This window comes from Microcaecilia unicolor, chromosome 1 (genome assembly GCF_901765095.1).
Source record: "Microcaecilia unicolor chromosome 1, aMicUni1.1, whole genome shotgun sequence".
Taxonomy (NCBI): Eukaryota; Metazoa; Chordata; class Amphibia; order Gymnophiona; family Siphonopidae; genus Microcaecilia; species Microcaecilia unicolor.
In genome coordinates, this window is record NC_044031.1 from 488,401,692 (window position 1) to 488,424,593 (window position 22,902).

At 43.4% G+C, this 22,902-nt stretch overlaps 1 protein-coding gene across 1 annotated transcript in view; it reads left to right on the forward strand.

The window, feature by feature from the left end:
• Window positions 1–22,902, forward strand: part of SNTG1 (syntrophin gamma 1) — a 734,999-nt gene that overhangs the window by 75,718 nt on the left and 636,379 nt on the right. Inside the window, exon 2 of the mRNA XM_030214286.1 lies at window positions 17,515–17,569. Coding sequence (XP_030070146.1) covers window positions 17,543–17,569 — 27 coding nt within the window. The 5' untranslated portion in view covers window positions 17,515–17,542. The remainder of the gene's footprint in view (window positions 1–17,514; window positions 17,570–22,902) is intronic.

Consider the following 22,902-nt stretch of genomic DNA (forward strand, 5'->3'; position numbering starts at 1 on the left):
AGAACTTGATCTGTAAACACAGTTTCCTGATGGATAAGAAAGATCATGAATCAGTCAAAATTTACCCAATTGTTTTGGTACAAAGTTCAACAGAGAAACACCACATTTGGAAATGGGAGATTTATTTTGTTTATGGAATATCCATTCTATAGCGTCCCACAGATCAATCTAGAGACTTGTGGGTTATGTCGCTCTACCAGCAGGTGGAGATAGAGAGAACTTCAGAGGTTTACTATATGTGGTCATGTGCAGTTACCTTAACTTTAGTATTCTCTCTATCTAGCAGGTGGATGGTCATCTGTGCAGCTCTGGATTGATTGGCTCCTGGCCTGGTCCCTTGGGTCTAGTCAAGCTTCTGGGGTCTGAGGTGTCCCGGTCTTGAGACTTGGGTGCACACCTGGTGGTGCCAGGTCCCTCCCTTTCTCCCCCATCAACCCCTCCTCTCTTCCTGACTGGGGTTTGTGGTTCTCACTCTCCTGACTTTAAAAGGAGTCTGAGGAATCTTTTGCTCCGGCGTCCTTTCCTGCCTTAAAAAAAAAATGCTATTTGAGCACTGTTAAAAAAAAAAATCTCCTCAGTCTGATTTGTCCAGCACGGCAAGCTCATGCCTGTTTACAGTACCGACTGAATGATGTGAGGACCGACTTGGCATGCAACAGTGATTCCCGAGGGGGTGAGTAGTCATTATCCTATCTGTGCCGGTGGGGCAGAGCAAAAACGGCTCCTAGTGTGGGAACCACTGGGCTGCAGCAGTTTCCCGTGCTGGAGATCCACTGTATAGCCCAACTCCGTGGAGCGGTGTGCTCCTTCCCTCCCAGCTCATTTTGGTGGGTACAGGGCAGTTGTTTTCTTGGGTATACGTGCGTGCTTGATGGCGCCATCTTTCTTGCCACTCCACATGGCAATGCTGAAGCCCCAGCGCTCCCCTGGGTCCTGATTTGTTTGCGATTCAGGCAGTTTTATTTGTAGGCTTTTCAGAAATGTGACTGGGGAACTGGGGTGGTTCACTCCCAGTTTCTTCATATTTGGTATTTAAGGGCTTCTGAGGAAGGAGGCCTGAGGTGATCTGCAGACTCCTGTGGGAGTCCTCAGGTCTCCCACAACTTTTCAGGGGCAAAGTCCCTGCAGCTGTTCTGTGGCAGCGAGAGCCTTAAGCTGCACTTGGAAAGTACTGACTATTTGAAAGTCTTCTGGTAGAGATGCCTGTGCTCCTTGAGGAGGTTCAGGGTGTGTGTACATCATTAATGGAAGGGAGAAAGGGATCGGGATTAAGGATCCTACTCTAGGTTTTTTATTCTTTTCCATCTTCCCCTTTCTCAGAGCATGGCAGTACAGTTTGTTTAGTTAGTCAGGCTTAGGGCTGTTAACTCCATGCTTCTGTGAGAAATGTTACATTTTGAGGCTAGTGCAGGCCTCTCAGGTTTCTCTCACTTTCCATAGTAATCCTGCACCCTCTGTGGTGCCCTTGTGGCATTTGCTTTGTGTCTTCTGTTGTGTACTGTTTACATCAAACTAGTTTTATTCAGGAGGGTGGCTGGCCTTTCAGCCTGAAGGTTACAGGTTCAAGGCTGGTTTTATCCATCCTATTAGAAACTGTGGGCTCAGCTAGGTTTCCAGTGTGGCATATTTTATTTCATTCTCTCTTATTGCTGGCCTGGCCAAGCAGATCTTGCATGACTGTAACAGTTATCAGAACTCTACTGTACTAAAGACTGCCCTTCTCTCTCTCTCTCTCTGTACACTGATACTGGCCACACGTTTGTATAGTAGCCTCAGCTACCTCGGTATCTGCAGCGTAACCGGTACCTCTAATTGCTTCTATGGTATTTTTCGCATCTTTTCATGGTATGGGGTACCTAAATTTCATGAGAAGTGGTCCAGGAGCTACTTCAGTGTAGAGGTAGCTTAATAGTTGTTGCAATCAGCTGAGAGTAAGCACAGAGCTCTAGGGGTGCTGCTTCACAACCCACTGCAGCTTGCTATCTATAGTGCACAATGGTGTAACAGCCATATTCAGCTGCGCCATCTGTCTCTGGTTTTCAGCCGCACTTGTTAGCTCCAATGCGCAGCAATTATAGTGCACAATCACACCAGCCAGTTGTTGTCCCTGTCTGCAAGAAGTTAGTGCTGGCTTAGGCATCAGGCCACTGATGTGGCTTCTAAGTCAAATTTGGCAACCTGCCTTTTGGAAGTAATCTTGGGATTGGACAAGATCTAGGGCACTTGGGTAAAGACCTGAGGCACTTCTAAGTCTCAGAGATTGCCAGGGGACGAGTTTAAGGATGATTTTTAATCCGCTTGGTTTTGTCATAGGTTTTGTGGGGCCAGGAAAACCATTTTCAGGGTTTCCACTTCCACTACGACAAGCCACCTGGCTGCTGGTAGAATAAGCTCTGTTTCAACTCCAGGTCAACCTATGCCTGCTGCATCTTCCAATGATTGAGTCTCAGTTTGCTCCTCAGGCAGGACTCCAGTACTGGTTTCAGTAGGAGTGGACCAAGATTACCTCAGTTCAGATGTATCTTAGTTTTTCTATCGCACAGTTACAACCTGGATTTCACTACAGATTTTTTTTTGAGTCTACATACAAGCTCAAACACTGTCAGATAGTTCTTGCCACCTTGACAACGTTTCTTTCTTTAGGCACAGTCAAGTCTGTCCCCAGTTGCAATTGGGGAATGGGAAGTTGTTCCCTTTGCTTTGTAGTTGAAACCAGGGAGTTTCCTTCCAGCTGAGTTTGGACATCATAAGAGTCTAGGGTGTTTACAGTTCAGCTTTTCACAATGGGAACCTTGCAGTGTGTAATAGTTCTGTCTGGTGGGGAAAGTTTCTAGCCTCCCTGGACCTCAAGGACACTTATTTTCATACTTTTATATTCCCAGTGCTCCTTGTTGCAGAGGGATCTTAGCGATTTATGACCATGTCATTCAGCCCTTCCATGTTGCCGAGGACATTTTTGCAAGGTCATGGTGGTAGTGGCAGATTTCCTTTGTGAGGATGGATTGCAGGTTCATCCATACCTCGGGACTGGCTGATTAGTGGCTCTCTCTATCAAGAGACTCTGAAAACTTCATCCAAGATACCTACTCATCTTCAGGATTGATAATCAGTATTACCAATAGTCAGCTATTTCCCTCAGAAATCTTTGCTTATCAGAGAGTACTATTCCATATAGGCTTGGGAAATCCTTTCTTTCTTTTGCTCCTCAGCAACAGGTACCAACCCAAAGCCAGGTTTTACTTTCCCTACCAGGTCCAGGATATGGGAATAGGTTTAAGTTATGGGCACAAGGTTCTCTTTCTTGGACATTCCCCCATGGACTAGAGTCCGTATCAGACCACTTCAGGGATTCCTTCTCTGCTTTGGTCCCCATCTGTATGGTTCCCTTCAAGCCAATTTAGTCTCAATGGGTGATTTCAACACAGCTTTCTGCTAATATTTCAGTTCTCTCTCCCTGGAGGTGGCTATCTGCAACTTGTAGGCTGCTAGGGTGTGCTGCAGCTGGCGGCAACAGATTTCGGATCCCTTCCAGAAGACAGACAGTAAACTGCCTCCTCACTTGCCAGATGTAGAGTTGAGGCCGGCTTAATTGCCAGTTTTCTTCTATGATTTGTTTCGGGCGCCAAATAAACAGACGTTTTTGGTGATCACAGCCTGTCATTTGATGTGGTTGAGCTGCTGGGTGGTGAATGCAGCTTCTAGCGATGACTAATTCAGCTCACTTTTCAGGGCAATTATTGTTTGAGGACTCCATGAAGTTGGTGGAAGACCTGGGTGACTTATAGACTCAGCGTCTTCCTGAGAACATGTCTACAAGTTCTTTTCGGTAGGGTCAGGCTTGCCCTTATCTTTACGACACCAGGGCTATCGTCCTGGACAGCCTAGCTTTCTTTAGCAATCCAGTCCAGGCAGGTTTTCAGAACTCCCAACTTCATCCGTTTGAGATCCTCTGGATTTCTACTGGTGATGGGTGCACAGTCCTGTCTTTTCTGCATACGGTGGTTTCTCCCTTCCATCCCATTCCACCTTTTTCTCTTCCCACTTCTTGGATGTTCACCATATACTCCTATACTATTTTGAAGTGACCAGCGAGTTCCGTTGGTCAACTCTTTGCTTCTTGCTTTGCTCGGGACCATAGGAAGGTACCATAAGAAGGCTCGCTATTTTTAGATTGGCAGATGTGGGCATAGTGGTTTTGATGTCAGGAGGAGGAGAACTTTTGTAGAATAGGCGTCAGTGTGAAGCTGAAAATCTGTTCTGCATAAGTGCCATGTTTTTCAAAATCCTTTTAGGGGAGCAGCTGCTCCCCTTACACCCCACCTAGCTATATCTCTGCATAGTGGGACAGTGCCTGGGATGACCCACTGAGCAGAAGTGGCAGGATCAGAAGCAGACATTTTCATAACCTGGAGTGCCTTAGGTATATAGGAAGGTGGCAACTCCTTACGAAACACCCACACTGTGTTAGGATCATCAGATTCCTGACCTGCTGAGCAGAAATGCCTCCTGGCATATCCTCATGTTGTCCTGTGGCTGGTCACAAGAAAGGGGATCTGGCTTCAAAAGCCAATGTGTCCGTTGGCTGGGAGAGGCAATTTCTTCAGCTGGCCTCTGTATGGGACAGTCTCTCCCATTGCGGGAGGCAGCACTTTCTTCCAGAGCACAATTGACTTCCTTTTCTGTGTCCCGTCTGGCTTCCGTGGCTGCCCTTTGTAGTTTGGCCACTTGGTCCTCTGTCCTGCCGTGGATGACTTTTGCAGATCGCCCACTTAATCTGCTGTCCTTCCTTTGCTAGGCTTTGCAGGCTTGGCATGGCAGCACTAGGCATTCCAGATTTAACATTGCAGCACATGTAACCATGGCCTGTGGATCATTGCTCCAGTCTGCTGAGGATGTAGTGTCCCGCCCCACTTGAGGACTACTTTGGTACATCCCACACGTCTCTGGATTGATCTGTGGGATGCTATGGAAGGTAAAATTAGTTCTTACCTGATAATTTTGTTTCCATTAGTCCCAACAGATCAATCCAGAGGCCCGCTCTTTGTTATTCTGGGTTGAGTGTTTTCTTCTAGTTACCTCAGTTTCATCAGATTCCTTCATTTGATTTTTGGCTGCTGCTACAACAACAACAACAACAACAACAACAAAAGGCAAAACAAAACAAATCAAAACATAAAGGAAACCTTTTGTTACCCTCCCACAGGAGCGGTTGAGGAGCCTACATGGGCTTTAGGAGAGGACTTCCTCTTTTGTCTTCCACTGCTTTGGTATCGACAATACTGAAGTTAAGGTGACTGCACATGACCACATATAGTAAACATATGTGCATTACTTGCCAATTGGAAGAGCCTCTCTTGTTTTGATGATTGAAACTGTTTGAATACAACATTTCTTCCAACTGGATTCAGCTTTGAATATCAAAATTCACCCCTTGCAGCAATATCTAGATATTGCTGCAAGGGGTGAATTTTGATATTCAAAGCTGAATCCAGTTGGAAGAAATGTTGTATTCAAACAGTTTCAATCATCCCTACCCCCCCCCCCCCCCCCCAGTTACTACTAACTGGGAGTTAACAGTAAACTGATACATCTTAATCTTTGTCCATGTTGATAAATCCCCCCCCCCCCCAAAAAAAAAAAAAAAGGTAGGAAATAGGACATCCAAGTTGAGACATTACAATTTTAAATGTATTCGGAGCCCAAGTAGATATGGGGGTACAGTTCTTGAAACATAGTTTTGATGAATGTTCACTAGAAATCCTTTTGACGATCAAGAAGAGAGGATTGTCATGGTTTATGACAGAATTGTAGAACTGACTGAAAGATTGTTTGTATTATCGTCAAGCTCTTGAGGCCTGGTTATGGAAGCAGGTGCATTAGTAGGTAGATAATGAGAGGGTCTACTTGGATTAGGAGTGGAAGGAGGTTAGTTAGGCATGAAATGTATTAATGATTTGGGATTGGGGTATTCCTCTTTTATTTGTGTTTTTGTTTTCTGAGTTTGATGATAGGGATCATTAACAAAGAAGGAAAGAAATAGATAAAACTGAATTAATAAACTTTAGAGGGAAGCTGGGAGGAATTAAACAGAGAAGATCTGAAACATTATATGGCTCATACAGCAGATTATAAAGAGATTAATGTTCAAGCAAAAAGAGAATGTATTATTTCTCCTTGATTGCTAAGTCCACTACTGTGTTTTTTTTTTTTTAATTTACAAGAGCTTAGAAAGGTTCCAGAGGATTGGAATGTAAAAAAGAAGCTGGGTGTAGATGCTCATTGTTAACCAGGCTCTTTGGAAATAAAACACAGTAAATTCAGAGAAAGGTTTTGAAGAAATTAGTCAAGAAGGACTGCCCATAAATTAATATTCTGATATTTGTAGTTCAGGTGAAGAGGAAATGGGGATTTTTTTTGAAATGCTAAAACAGAGAGAATTAATCTTGCTAATTTAAGCACTGAATCCGATAACATCATTACCCTACAATTTTAAAAAAGCATAGGTGCAGTTCATATTTGGATGCACTTCTTCAGATGGTGAATTCCTCTTTCAGAGAGGGTTATTTTTCTTGCCAGTCGAAATGACTAAATAGTAGGCCTTAAAAAATACATTAAAAAACAAAAAACACCTTGGACTTTCAATAATAAATTAACAGAATTTTCTACCTGTGCTTAATCTAACATTTTTAATGAAGAGAACAGAAAAAGTGATTTTGCAATGGTTTGGGGGAGGGGAAAACATTTTTTTAATCATACGTAGGCAAGGTTTGGGCCATTTCTTAGTACACAAATGATCCTTGTTTCCATAGTAAATGACCTTCATGTAGGCAGGAGTTCAGATGCTGTACTGGTCCTTTTGATTTATGGATCATGGGGTGATGCTGTTTGTGCCTTTATTAAGGCATGCCATTGTTGATAAATGCTAGTATTCTACATGAACACTTATGTATATAAGTGTGCTTATAAAACTGCCCATACAAATACGGGGGCCAATATTCAGACCATGAGATTTAGCCCGGCTAACTCCAGAGGTCAGCAGTAATGCTGGATATTCACAGCCAGGCCGTTTCCAGTGACCAGATTGAATATCCAGTTTACTTTTGGCCGGTTTAAACTTAACAGGCCAAGATAATATTCAGCTCTGTCCGGATAAATTTAAATCGGCCAAAGATATTCCAGCTATACACATAGTTAAAGATGGCTGCCAAATCCATGTTAAAAAAAATCATATAGCTGGTTATATCGCACGATATAACTGGCAATATCCAGCGAGAGACAAAAGGCTATCTCCCGCTAAATATTACTGGATAGCCAGCTAAGAACCATTTCATCAGCCTGGTGCCGTTCCTGGCCGGTTAAATGGTTTTGAAAATCAGGGGGATGGTGCCCACTTATAGAACTGCCCCATATCCTCTTAATTCTATAACAGTGCACCTAAGTTTGAGCATCATTTGCATGCTTAAATTAATTGAATACTATCATTTATGCATGTGAATGTACACTTATGTGCGTAAGCACTAGCAGTGCATTTAGAGGCATTCTGTATTTGTACATGCACAAATGCATTAGCATATAAATGGAAGGAGGGCATTCATGGGAGGAGGAGTATGGGCAGGACATAGGCAGGGCTGACATTTGCGCATGTAACTTGCAGAATACTGATTATTATATACTTATATCCCCATCCAGCTCATAATTGAAAGTGAAAGACGCCTAAATTTCGACCCAAATCGGGAGATGGGTGTCTTTCTCCTGTGGGCGCCCAAATCGGTATAATCGAAAGCCGATTTTGGGTGTTTGCAACTGTAATCCGTCGCGGAAATGGGTAAAGTTGACAGGGGCATGTCGGAGGTGTGTGAAGGCGGGACTGGGGCATGGCTATCGGCCGAGGAGAGATGGGCGTCTTTAGCTGATAATTACAAAAAAGGCGTTTTTAGCACGATTTTGGGTCACTTTTTTTGGACCCTTTTTTTTCACGAACAAGTCCCAAAAAAGTGCCCCAACTGCCCAGATGACCACTGGAGGGAATCGGGGATGACCTCCCCGGACTCCCCCAGTGGTCACTAACCCCCTCCCACCAAAAAAACCCCCACTTTATAAACTTTGTTTTCCAGCCTCTATGACAGCCTCAAATGCCGTACCCACCTCCATGACAGCAGAATGTGTTATATCCTCTGACAGCCTTTCCCTGGTTCTGATATGGCTCTCGGGTGAGTGTGACACCTTTTCTGTTATGCGCACTGCAGAGTCACATCAGCAATGCATTGTGGTAGGTGTAGGGTATTGGGCTCCGTGATTCCACTAGCTTGTGGTAAATGCTCACAATGTTGGTAGTTGGTAGGCTGTACTCCCATGGTGCTTTTCCCCCTGCTTACTGGGTCAGAGTGTGCCCTGTTTTCTTTCTGGCAGTCCATGAGGTAGTGGCCATTTTTGTAAGCCAGTTTTAGATCCCTTTCATGTGTTAGCCACGTTACAGAACCTAGTTCTTACCTTGAATGTTGCAGAAAGAGGGCATTGTACAGTATTCTGCCAGCTCTGACCTACTGCTCATCTCAGTACCAGGGAGACTTGTTGCCAGTGGGGCACAACCTCTGATCTGCAGTTAACTGTGAGTAAACGTGCTTATTCCAATAAAGGACATTTTCGGAGAGATTAGTTTTCAGGTTTCAACTGGTGTGCCAAAGTTATACAGCAGCAACAAGTCCTAGAGGCCTGCATGTATGCAGGTCCCTGGAGCACTTTTAGTGGGTACCGCCGTGCACTTCAGGCATGTGGACCCAGGCCTATCTCCCCCCCCCCCGCCCCCCCACCTGTAACACTTGTGCTGGTAAATGGGAGGCCTCCAAAATCCACTGTACCCACATGTAGGTGCCCCCTTCACCCTAAGAGCTATGGTAATGTTGTACATTTGTGGGTAGTGGGTTTTGGGGGAGGGGGGTTGGGTGCTCAGCACCCATGGTAACGGAGCTATGCATGTGGGAGCTTTTTCTGAAGTCCACCACACTGACCTCTAGGGTGCCCAGTTGGTGTCCTGGCATATCAGGGGGGTCAGTGTACTACGAATCCTTGCCCCTCCCATGAGCAAATGGCTCGGATTAGGACGTTTTTGAGCTGGGCATTTTTAGTTTCCATTATCGCTAAAAAAAAAACAAACGCGCAGCTCAGAAACGAACAAATCCATGGCATTTGGTCCGTACAAACCATATTATCGAAAAAAAAGATGGGCGTCCATTTTTTTCAAAAATACGGGCTGTCCCGCCTCTTCACATACCCGTTTTCGGACATAGACGCCCATGGAGATAGGCGTTCGCGTTCAATTATGCCCCTCTATGTATATCAGCCATAGACCTGATGGGCACGCCTGAATGTAGGTGCATTGATGCCAACTTACACTGTACTGTATAAGAATAAGTAGCCCGACTTAATTAAGAAAATGACATATAACATGACTGAGCACCTACCCACACATTTAATATGCAGGAATTTAGTTGAGTCTATGGCAGGGAACATAGGTAGGGGTATTTTGATAGGAGGAAGGGGATTGGTTGAGGAGGGTGAAGCACATGAAAGGTGGGAAGACACGACTGAGATTGAATTTAGTGAGCCATGGGGCGGATGTGATAGCAGCTTTCGGGTGCACTTGTGAAGTTTGGGCAATAAGCTGTAAAAAAATAACTTGACCGCCCATCCTCTACGTTTTTTTTTTTTTTTTTTTGGGGGGGGGGGGGGGTTGTTAGTTGTGGAGTTAGAGTAATGTTGCCTGTTTTGTCACGTGGGGTTAGTTATAATGCTTGATATGTGAATGGTAGGCTGTGAGGCACATGCTACATGGTACAGGAAGAGGGGAGGAAAAGTGATTGAAGTGATGCAGTCTGGCATCACCCTAGGCTGGGGGATAAAGGCATGCAAATTTGATAACTTATGTGTGACTAGTACGAAACCCTCTAGTCATAATCCTTTCATTTTAATATGCATTGTTGAAATAGTTAATGTAATACATGCTATTCCAGTATTAAATAAAGATGCGGCCTAGAATTTCCACTTAAAAGGTGTCAGTAGCATTGTGGAGAACCTGCTGATTGGGGATGGTGCAAATGCCTTAGTTATTGCACGTGTTAAGTTTTGTTATAAAATAGGCTCACTACCCTCATTAGTTGGGTGACTACATTGTGGCACCCAGTTATACAATTGTCCCTTATAATTATAAGCAGCAATTCTAAATAGGGCAATTCTATACAGAGGTTCCTTACACTTAGGTACCTAGAGGACACCTAATTGGAGCCTATTCTATAATGGGAAAGTAGGTGGCTACTTTCATTTAGAGACCACCAGCATAACCAAGTAGATATGTATGTATGTGTTTAGGCCTGCACCCTTACACCATCCGTAAAGCTTATGTAAATGCTTGGACATACTGAAGATTCAGGAGAACGTAGTTAACTTATGGTATTCTGTGCTATGTTTGTGTGTCACCCTCATACTCCACCCACATGACCACCCACCTGTAAAGTATGTGCTGTCAAAGATAGTGCGTAGCTAGATTATTGTCATTCAGGGCCGCCGAGAGACTAGGCTGGGCCCAGGGCAAGCTTGCCCCGCCGCTGCCCCCGCCGCTCCCCCTGCCGCCCCCATCACTCCCCCCACCGCTGCAGTCCCCGGTCTCACCTGCCTGCCTCCACGGCTCCGGGCCCCCTGCATTCGAAGCGGCAGTCGCAGATCGCCTCTCTTCTGGCCTTCCCTCCCTATGCCCCACCCTCGTCTGATGTAACTTCCGTTTTCTGCGAGGGCGGAACCCAGGGAGGGAAGGCCCGAAGGGAGGTGATCTGTGATTACTGGTTCGAATGCAGGGGGCCCGGAGCCGAGGAGGCAGGCGGGTGAGACCGGGGACTGCAGCGCTGGCAGCCTGACCCCGGCGCCGGGTCCCCCTTGGAGGCCCGGGCTCGGGGAATTTTGTCCACCCTGCCCCCCCCCCCCTCTTGGCGGCCCTGTTGTCATTAACACATATATAAGACTGAAAAGCTGCTAACTAGAAAGATTAGTTTCAAAATGGCAGAAATGGGTAAAGTGGTATGGTAGCTGTGTTAACTTTTAAAGGTAAATAAATCAAAACATAGAAAAGAAAAAAAGATGATACCTTGTTTTATTGGACTAACTTAACAAAGAAAAATAAGTATAAAAGGGGAATCTAAGAAATCTTTTACTAAGTAAGCACAAGTGTACTTCCTTTAGAGTCTTCTGCCATCTATCAGCAGTGAGAGACTATTAAAGGCAAATCAAGGAATGTGCTGAACAATTGTCAAATTCAACAAGTCTGCATGGAAGTGAATTCTGAGCCAAAATAAGCAATGTTTCTAACTTAAATAAGACTATTAAAGTGCATTTATCAAGAGAGTTAAAGTTTGTGAAAAAAGCAGAACGTCTGTAGAGCTTAAAAATCAGACTTACTATTAATAAGTACAACTTTTTTAAAGCATAAATTAGGTTGAAATGTGGAAGCATTTAACATATTAAAAAAAATATATTATTATTAATAATAGCAATAATAATAATAATAATAATAATAATAATATGCTGATCAGGCTGCTTATGATGATGCTATGATTATGCTGTTCATGGTGCTAATTATAATGGCTATGATTATGCTGATGATGATGCCGATTATGATTATGATTATGCTGCTGTTTATGCTGATTATGTTGATTGTGCTGATGGTTCTGATGATTAGGCTGCTGATTACGATGATTACAATAGCAATATTCATATCAATCTTATTAATATTTATATAGACCTTATTCATTTTTATATTGACCTTAATAATATTAATATTAGCCTATTTTTGGGCTACTTTTGGCCACAGATTTGACTATAAAAATTTTCGCCATCTGGAAACTCTGATGAAGACGGGTCAGGCGGTAGGGGGAAGAAGGGGAAGGGTGCCACTAGACACCAAATAGTTTGTTTTTACTGGTCAGGTTACCTCAGGGGGTATCGGTAAGGGCTCCCTACGAAATGGTTGCTTGGCAAGTGCAAACTTACTACATGGCCATTTCTTTTTTGGAGCTTTTTACACACTGTGGTAAAAGGGGCCCTGGTGCACAGCAAAAACAGACACTACTGCTAGCACAGAGCCCTTTTTACCACAGTTTAGTAAACGGATCCTTTAGCTTAAAACCAGAAGGAAAACATAGTCTGTTCTGGCTGTTATTGAAATCTATGAAGCTGTGGGTAAGTAGGGCAGAAAGATAGGGGTTGGGAAGGGTAGAGGAGATGGTGGGCTACTGGGGGAGTGCCTATTGCCCATCCATTTGACCCACCCAGAATGTGAGGTCTGCCTATGCCACTGGCTGTAGCTATGGTTATTATGGTTGTTTTATGTATATTTATTTTCACATCAAATAGTAAAAATCTAAATCACAAAAATAATAAAACAGACAAGAAGTACAAAGGATTAAAGTTACAACTTGACTATGAAGAAAATGTATTCCAGAGACTGTGCACAAAAGACAAGTACTTGCCTCAATTTGTACCTGTTATAGTTGCATCGGTGAGGTTTGGGAGTAATTGAATGACAGTCATATATTTGTAAAATACACATAATTTTATGCTGTGAAGTGGCATACTGCTTACCATCCATATTTTCTTTCCTGTTTTCCTTCCTAATCATTTTAATGGAATAAAATACAATAGAAACAGGCAACAGTAATCAGTCTGTCCAGAATTTTGCAAACTCTGCAGGTAAATTTTACCCGTAGGATTTGCACCAACAATCACAGCAGAATTACAGACAGATTTATTTTTTGCTTAATACATCAGGAGAAAGTACTCATGGAGATTTGTGCCTTAACTTTGCCCTTGGGAATGATTTGACTGTATGCAGGCAGAAATATCCACATAGTTTCACAATACTAGTCTTGTTGTTGTTTAACCATATACCTCCAAATTCTATAAATGGCGTCCAAAGATACACTTGCAATTTAATTGAGTAAAGAGCTAATTAGCACCAATAATTGGGTGCTAGCAATCAATTATTGGCATTAATTGGCAACAATTTGGATTTGTGTGCACATCTTGCTAAGCACTAGTCTATAAAGATGCACTCACAAAAAGGGGGAATAGCCATGGGAGGTGCATAGGCGGGTCAGGGGCATTCGCTAAAGATGTACGCAGTATTATAGAACAGTGTTTCCCAAGTCTAGTTCTGGAGTACCCTTTGCCAGTCAGGTTTTCAGGATATCCACAATGACTATGTATGAGTTTTGCATATAATGGAAGCAGTATTTGCAAATCAAGTTCATGCATATTCATTGTGGATATCCTGAAAACCTGACTGGCAAGAGGTACCCCAGGACTGGACTTGGGAGTACTGTTATAGAGTTTGGGGGATCGGTGCCTAATTTACACATGAGGACTTACACCAGATTTCAACAGGTGTGAATCATTGCATCTGAAGCTGGGCACAGATCCTGACTCTATGTACTATTCTATAAACAGTGCCCAACACAGAACACCATACTGGGACAGGCTGTGTATTTTTTTTCAGCGAGCAAATTTGGGCATCATTTACTGAATCTAGTCCATAAAGGTTAATTTTAAAAAAGTGAATCTAGGTGAAAAGTCCAGAAAGTCACTGGTTTTAAGCCTAGGCTATCAAAGTAACAGGCGCTTATGTGCCTTTATAAAATTGACACTTGGAACCAGCCCACGTGTCATACTCAAGTCCTCATACTCAAATTTACACTTGCTCTGAAGCACTGTTCCCTCTGAGTGAGAGTCCTCCAACTGCATTGCTGCCAGTGGAAGGTTGGTGCTTCAATATTGTGTTTCCAATTGCTAAGGACATACAGGTTTCCAGGAGTCCTACAGAATTTGCCTGTCCCTCGCTCTTGAAAATGTGATAGTGAAACAGCAGCCCCCCTCCAATGGCAGGACTGTAAGTGGAGGACACCTGCTCATCTTAGGGGGAAAAGTGCACTGAAGAATGTTTAAAATTGAGCATTAACTTTAAGGGAGCAATTTTATAATAGGATGTAAACTGGCACTGGTGCGTCTAAATCTAGGCACGCACATTTACTTCAGATCTATGGCTAGTGTAAATTGGTCTGCCTAAATATGTTATTTATGCATGTAGTTTACAATATTTTAAGTAGCCTGTAAAAAAAGCTGGCCACAGCTATAACACAACCATGCCCCTCCCCCTCCCCATGCATACTCCCTTGCATTTATGTGCTAAGTCATTTTAGTGCGTAATTACAGAATAGTGATTAGGCATGTTGATTCCATTTACATGATAAAATGTACATGTACTCAAGTGAATGATAATATTTTATAAATTTAGGGGTTGATTTGCAAGGCGATTTAACCGGCCAGGAGAGGCTTGTAATTGGTTAAGGGGATATTTCACTAAGCAGCAGTAGTGTTTTTAGCTTACAGTAGAAATCAGCTGGCAGTCTTGGCATTTACCGCCAGCTGATTTCTACCACGAGCTTAAAATGCTACCGTGGCTTAGTAAAAGACCCCCTAAATCGCATGTGCCACTGAATATCAGCACTAATCGCCAATCTGAAAACCGGCTCGTTTTGTGGGTGCCCCTTCAAAAAAATTCAGAGCTAATTTTTAGCACGCACATATTTTGGAGTTATTCCGGGATGCCTGAGTGCTTCCAGTGGTATTCCATTTTAGCTCTATTAGGTGCACTTTAGCACCTAATGCACTTTAGTAAAAGAGCCCCTAAGTGGCTATGGGGCCCTTTTACTAAGCCACGTAGGCGCCTACACACGCCCAACATGCGTCAGTTTTGAGTTACCGCCCAGGTACCACAAGGCCCAGGCAGTAATTTTGTTTTTTACGCGCATCCACTATGTACACCAGAAAATAATTTTTATTTTCCTGTGCGCGGCAGAAACTGGGCGGTAATCGTCATTCAATACATGTAGACAATTACCGCACGGTTACCACGTGAGACCTTACTGCTAAGTCAATGGCTGGTGGTAAAGTCTCAGACCCAAAATAGACGCACGCCAATTTTTATGTTGCCTTTTTTTACGGGCGCGCTGAAAAATGAATCTGCGTGCACCCAAAACATACGCCTACACTAGCGCAACCTATTTTTTGGCGCACCTTAGTACAAGGACCCCTTACAGCTTTAAAAAATATCAGGAAGGATAATCATTTGAAAAGTGAGAAGTATGCAAAGGAAAAAAGAAGAGCTAGAAAAAGAAACTACTTTTCTGGTTTCCGCTGCCCCCAGTGCCCTGAGCCAGCTGTTTAGTTTGGTTGCCTGGTTGTGGGCTAGGGCAGCAATATAAGCTTGAAAAAGCATGGTTGCAGACCAGCTTTGAAACAGGCATAGGATCTTTGTATTCCCAGGTTAATAAGGAGGGGTCAATAACTCTAACAGCTGTGTTCTCAGCAATTTCAAGTCTAATTTTAATGAGAGGTAATTATGAAAACAATTGTTCTGGGCTGATTGGAATGTACACAGGGAGTGGTAAAGGGATAAGCATGCTTATCAGATATATAGTACCATGGTAAAATGTGATACGTCAGCATTAAGATCTTGAAATTAAACATGGATAGGATTGGAAGCTGGTGTTGCCCTTTTGGCATTGGGGTTGTGTAATCAGAATTTTGGGCTCTAAAGAGAAAATTAACTGCCGTTTTATGTTAACCATAATGCTTAATGAGGGTATCTTTAATACCTTGCTACAAAATATTATAATAATAAAAATAATAAGGATCTCTTTTCTAGACTTGGAGACCTGTGGGCTGAAGGTCAATTGATTGTCTAGGTGAATTGTCCAGATGGAGTTTTTAATACAAAGTATACTTTGCAAGGTGAGAGAGCAGCCTCTGTAGAATTTCTTTGGTTTTTGTCTGGGTTACATTTAAGTTAAGTTCTAGTCAGCAATCTATAATGATCTCAAGGTTATTTGTGGTATTATATATCCCCTGGGCACTATTAAGCTCTAGAGTGGTCAATAACTGGATGTCATCAAACATGGATGAAGGCACTGAAGTCTTGAGTTTGCAGCATCACTGAAAGGAGGGCTAACCAAATCTATCCAATTAACTGAAAGAGGAAGGGAAGGCAGGAAGGGATGAGAGAAGTACATTTTAAAAGGTTGTGATTTTCAGGTCATCTCCCAGAATTACCTAGACATATCTGTTGAATATCAATCTTGCATCATTTTACCCATAGAAATGACTTTTAAAAATTCCTTCACTGAAACCATTTTTCAAAATGAATACTGAAGATAATATTAGCTAAAATGTGTTTCTTGTAGCATAAGAATAATGATCTTCAAGTGCTATTTTGGACATTAGTGACTAAGGACAAATATTTTGAAAAATACTGATTACTATCCCTAATTGCAGAAAATGATTTCTACTGTACATCAGTCAAAACACTCTGTTATGTTTTCAGAATGGAATACAAACTATTTTGGTTCTATTACAGCAAATAATTTCCTGAAAAATTGGCCTGAGGTTTTCTCAAATGTAATTGGTACTTTGAATTAATGCAAGCAGAGAAAAGTTTTCTTCAAACATACAGCTATGAAATTGGAAAATATGATTAGCTCATTTTCAGAAATAAAATATCTCTTTCCATATTCCTTCTTTAAGAGCATTTCAGTAGGATGGTGTGGGTATTCACTGGGGGTCCATTTAAACATGAATAAGAGACTTTATTCAGGGTAGCTTTAAGTGACCAATTCTAATTAAGAAGATATTTTCTGGTAATAAAAATGCAGGATCATCAAAAGCTAGGTAACTCTGATTTATTATATCTGAAAGCAATCCTTCACCACTAGCACACTGTAATCCCATCGCACTAAATGCAATTTTATAAAAACACCTATAATGCTTTGATTTAAGCACTATCAAACATTTCAGTTAGTTTAGACAAACTGGGGACATATTTACCTATGGCCTCTTCTGAATTCATTGTTGTACCAAACAGATTAACAAATACAGGGGTCATTTTACTAAGCTGCAGTAAGCGGTAACGCGTGCTTACCGCAAGTTAAAATCCAGTATCCTGGGGTGCCCTGCAATATTTTTGTGTTCAGTGCACACTACCCATACGCTAAAAACTAGAAAATATATTTTAGTGCTGGGGCATGTTTTGGGGTGCAGAGTAAGCATGCCCAGTGCTAATTGGTTAGCACAGCTGCATCACTGCACGCTAACCGATTAGCATGTGGTTAGCGCGTGAACTCATACTGCCAAGTAAATAGGTGACAGTAAGGGCTCCTCCACTAATGGCCATGCACCAATTGGGAAATTAGTATGTGGCCATTAATACAGAAAATGAGAAATGTAGACATTTTACAGATGCGCTAAAACCCCGAGCTACTGATAAAGTAGATTCCTTTTTAGCATGGCTTAGTAAAAGGGCTCCACAATTCATTACATATTTATTTGAAATACAATAATTTATAAAATTGCATAGCAGATTCTGCTTATTCATTCTTTCCAGTTTAACCTTTATATATATGTGCTTTTTTTTTTTAGACAAACATCCCCTGCTGTGTCATAGCACATGGATTTCAGGACATCCTGTGAAGAAGTAAGTATATGAATTTTCTTTTGATTTTGTCATGTAACCATAAAAAATACAATTATTTTGATAATGCAGGGCTCATTTCATGCAAATTTAGGACAGAATAATTTTTTACATAAAATAACGTTGGCTTTCATGAATAAAACTATTTCAAATCCTCTTATTAAAACTACCCTCAATTTTAGCTTGCATAGGTCTATGAAAATGAATATACACCATGTGAAGTTTTATGCTGGGCCCCCACTGTGAATTGCATCCTACAGTACCAGCTTCATTACAATAAATAAATAACCTCATTGGCCATTTTCACATATAGGGAATTGGAGGAGGAAGCAATATAAATAACAGGCCTATACAAAATATGCTTGCCTATACTTCAGTCGCAAATAGGCCTCATTTAAAAACTACTTGCAGAAACACAATTTGATAGGTATCGGGGGGGGGGGGGAGAATAAATACATGATAAACATACAAATACATACTTTTTCTATTGATTAGAATTAGCAAAAAATTATTATAACAGAGCTGGAGAAGTAGCATACGTGTTGAGTCACATGAGTGAGTTCTCGAGGTAAAAGATGTTCTTACTGCCTTCATGGACAAATGGGCACTAACGTATTATGTTATAGGTATTGAATTTATAGGATGAGGCAAAAAAATGTAACCCCCTAGAGTTTTTTTGCTGCTTTCTCAGCAACCGCTTGGAATTTCAATGTGAAATTTTAAAGCTTTATTTGATGTTACTATCCATGTTTATGTGCTGGGTGGAATGAGATTTTCTTTGAACTCAGTTACAGACTTTTTAACGTGACCACACAGCGATTTTTCACACATTGAAAAATGTTTGCACTTTAAAACTACCATTATTTGAAAAAAAGTGATAATAATTTACTGTTAACGACATCACAGTGACGTACACTTGTGTCCGGGAGCAATGTTGGAGGCCTATCACAAGCTCCACCCAAAATCACAAACAATCGCCGAACTCAAGGAAGCGAGGCAGACAGTGGCATTCCTAGGTCGCCTGCCACCCGGGTGGATCGCCGCTGCACACCTCCCCCCCCAGGGTGCAGCACAACCCCCCCCCTGGCGCATCAACACCCCCTCTCCCCCGACGCATCAGCATACCCTTCATCAACAACCGCTGATGGAGGGGTGTTGGGAGCAGCCGCGTGGCTGTCGGCTCCGCTGGCTCCCTCTGCCCCGGAACAGGAAGTAACCTGTTCCGGGGCAGAGGGAGCAGGGAACCAGCGGAGCCGACAGGCACACGGCTGCTCTCTGCACTCCTCCAGCAGCGTGCACCCGGGGCGGACCACCCCCACCGCCCCGCCCTTGGTACGCCACTGGAGGCAGATGATCTGGGACAGCCTGCCACAGGGACCAACTGACAAGGCTGTTAAGAGTTTCCAAAAGCAACTGAAGACCTGTATTAAAGCTGGGGGTGGACACTTTGAGCATTCAGTGTGACTGCAAAATTCTGACACATTGTTAAATGTATCATTTGAATGATGTTATTTTACTGTGTTTCAGCTCAAACATTTTTAAAGCATAAAAATCACTAGGTAGTAAAGCTACAATGTCAGTACCATAAACTTAGATTAAGATAAAGTGGATGGGCATTTTTGATATGAAGTTCAAATGGTGAAATAAATGTTTATTGGAAAACATCTTAAAACTGAAGTCCATAATGGAAGAAAAAAAACTAAACATTTTCCAATATTCAGAAATACACACACACACACAAATATTTTGAAAGAGGACATATCGAAAACGTCATAGATGTCGGAGAGAAACGTATCTGCCAATTGAAAATACACTACACAAAATGTGCAACAGTGGTACTGGTCCATGCTTCAAGAAAATGTCTGCAGCAATGGCAGGATGTTCCCTCTACGTTCAAAATGTGCATACATACCTCTGCACATTGAGGAAAGTTCCTCAATGTACACAGCTATGTCACTGGGCAAGGAGCCCAATTTCTCCATACAGAGCTCCTGGTCCTCTTGCACCTCAGGCCAGTGGCGTAGCTACAGGTGGGCCAATTTGCAACCAGGCCCACCCAAAATTGTGGCTCTCTTGATGTGTGACTGGTGGGAATCCTCAAACCCCACCAGCTAAAGATTTCCTCCTTGTTAGGCAGCCAGTGCTCTGCCACACACCAGCCCCTCTGCACGTGCTCAGTTTTCACCAGGCGGAAGCACTGAGCAAGTACGGAGTACTGGCAGCGGATGCCTGAGGAGGAGGAAATCTTCAGCTCGGGTATTTAATATTTTGTGTTTGAGGGTAGGGGGAGAGCAGAGTTGAGGGGGACCAGGAGGGGCTGAATTCTGTGCCCATCCATTTTTTGGCTCAGGCCCTCCCAAGATTGGCTGTCTGGCTATGCCCTTGCCTCAGCCACAGGAGACAAATCATGAAGCACCACCACCACCTGCCCTCACACAATGTAATCATGAAGGCATGGAGCAGCTTGGAGAAGAGTTTATGCAGCATTATCCCTCAGGATCACAGCACCACTCTTGTGTAAGAACCATATGTAGGCAGGGTCCCTTTGATATAGCAATACATGTTAATGCTTTTTCATAAGAAATAAAAACATTGCTGAAATCACAATATACAGAATATCCAGTGACAATTCATTATGGACACCCCTCTCCACTTGCCATGCAATGCTAAAATAAGGGACTGTTCATATCTCCCCTTTCCCACCCGTATCCTGGCCCATGCCTACATACTGATGGGAACGTTGGCAGCAGCTCACAAAAGTACATTGAGCCACCCAAGGGCACACCTGCTTTACCCCACTGCCCATACCCACCTCCCAGCAGCAGTGTACATGCTCCACAGAAAGGTCGCTATGCCACCCTCTGTCCCCATGGCCACCTCAGCTCAAGCAACACTTATGCCTGTGTAATGCATACCCCCCAAGCCCCCCACCCCAAATCTGTCTTTTGTCATCTGTCACAAGCTCTGTGAGGAGCATTGCACAACCTGTGCAGGGGGAGGGGATATGTGCTGGTGATGGGTAGGGTATTTGTGTAGTGGGAGGGGGTTGTATGCTGTGGGGAGAGGGGTGGTGGTGGGAACGGGATGTTACAGAGGTGCTGCACAGAAATAGTGCACTTTAATGAAAATTGATGAGAATGAGTCTTTGTTTGGCGCAGACCTTCAGCTCGTATGCTCCATAGTCATCGCTGTGTGCAGGGGGGGGGAGGGGGGCTCCTCATCCTCTAGGTCTGGCAGCTGCTGATGTGGTTACTTTCACTCTTCTGGCAGGGCCTGTCTTCTCTGGAGAGACAGGGTGTGCAGTATGCAGCAGGTCACGAAAATGTTGGCAAACTTTTCAGGGCTGTAAAGGAGCTCCCCTCTGGAACAGTCTAGACATCTGAAGTAATTCTTAAGCTGGCTAAAGGTGCTCTTATGCTTCTTGTACTTTCCTCTGCCTCATTTTAGGGTTGGAATATGGGAGTCATGAGTAACTTTCAATGAGAGTAGCCTTTGTCACCTGTGGGGGGGGGGGGGGAAGCAGAATCACAGACATGGGTGTGTATTGACTAGATGGTTACCTTGTGGAGGTGGGGTATTGGTTTTGGGGAGTGAGTTGAAAGTAGGAGGAGGGAGGAGGTGTGAGCTTTGGGAATCCCTGTGCTGTTTACCAAGAACTCAACTGCTGGTGACCACTGCTCAGTCAGACTTGCGGTAGAATCCTGAATGCAGGAGTATGTAGACATCATGGGTGTAGCCTGGGCACCAAGCACACTCATCCACAATTTTGCCCTGGTCATCAAACATGACCTGTATGTGCATAGAGTGAAATGATTTTCTTTTCCTCTAGGTCTCCTCAGGGGTCGGAGTGCAATGTGTGTGTGTGTGTGTGTGTGTGCAGTCGATGATGCCTATTAACCAGGGGGAGCAATCTATAGAGCCATGTTCTTCTTTAGGGTCTGGGAGTTAGTGGAGAACGTAATAGAGTATGAGGTGTGGGTGAAGAAGGCATTGAGGAACTGGGCAAGATAGATGGAGCTGAGTGAGGCCTGCATTGACTGCTAGCACTGACTGGAAGGTGCCAGTAACCAGAAAGACAAGGAAGGCAGTGACCTCCAGGTAGACTGGCACAGGAATATTCCTGTATGTCCTGAGCTGGGGGAGGGGTTGCAAAGCATGCAGCGCATTCATGATGGCAGTGCAGGTGTCCCACCACCACAAGTGCAACCCACTGACCCCAGAAACAAGACTGTGTACACCTGCACCTACTGCACATTGTGAGACCCAGCACCAGCACCCTCACCAGCACACAGTTGTGAGACACATACCAGCTGCCCAAAACACTCACTCACTCTCCCACCACATAAGTACATAAGTACATAAGTAATGCCATACTGGGAAAAGACCAAGGGTCCATCGAGCCCAGCATCCTGTCCATGACAGCGGCCAATCCAGGCCAAGGGCACCTGGCAAGCTTCCCAAACGTACAAACATTCTATACATGTTATTCCTGGAATTTTGGATTTTTCCAAGTCCGTTTAGTAGCGGTTTATGGACTTGTCCTTTAGGAAACCGTCCAACCCCTTTTTAAACTCTGCTAAGCTAACTGCCTTCACCACTTTCTCTGGCAACAAATTCCAGAGTTTAATTACACGTTGGGTGAAGAAAAATTTTCTCCGATTTGTTTTAAATTTACTACACTGTAGTTTCATCGCATGCCCCCTAGTCCTAGTATTTTTGGAAAGCGTGAACAGAAGCTTCACATCCACCTGTTCCACTCCACTCATTATTTTATATACCTCTATCATGTCTCCCCTCAGCCGTCTCTTCTCCAAGCTGTATAGCCCTAGCCTCCTTAGTCTTTCTTCATAGGGAAGTCGTCCCATCCCTGCTATCATTTTAGTCGCCCTTCGCTGCACCTTTTCCAATTCTACTATATCTTTCTTGAGATGCGGCGACCAGAATTGAACACAATACTCAAGGTGCGGTCGCACCATGGAGCGATACAACGGCATTATAACATCCTCACACCTGTTTTCCATACCTTTCCTAATAATACCCAACATTCTATTCGCTTTCCTAGTCGCAGCAGCACACTGAGCAGAAGGTTTCAGCGTATTATCGACGACGACACCCAGATCCCTTTCTTGGTCCGTAACTCCTAACGTGGAACCTTGCATGACGTAGCTATAATTCGGGTTCTTTTTTCCCACATGCATCACCTTGCACTTGCTCACATTAAACATCATCTGCCATTTAGCAGCCCAGTCTCCCAGTCTCGTAAGGTCCTCTTGTAATTTTTCACAATCCTGTCGTGATTTAACGACTTTGAATAACTTTGTGTCATCAGCAAATTT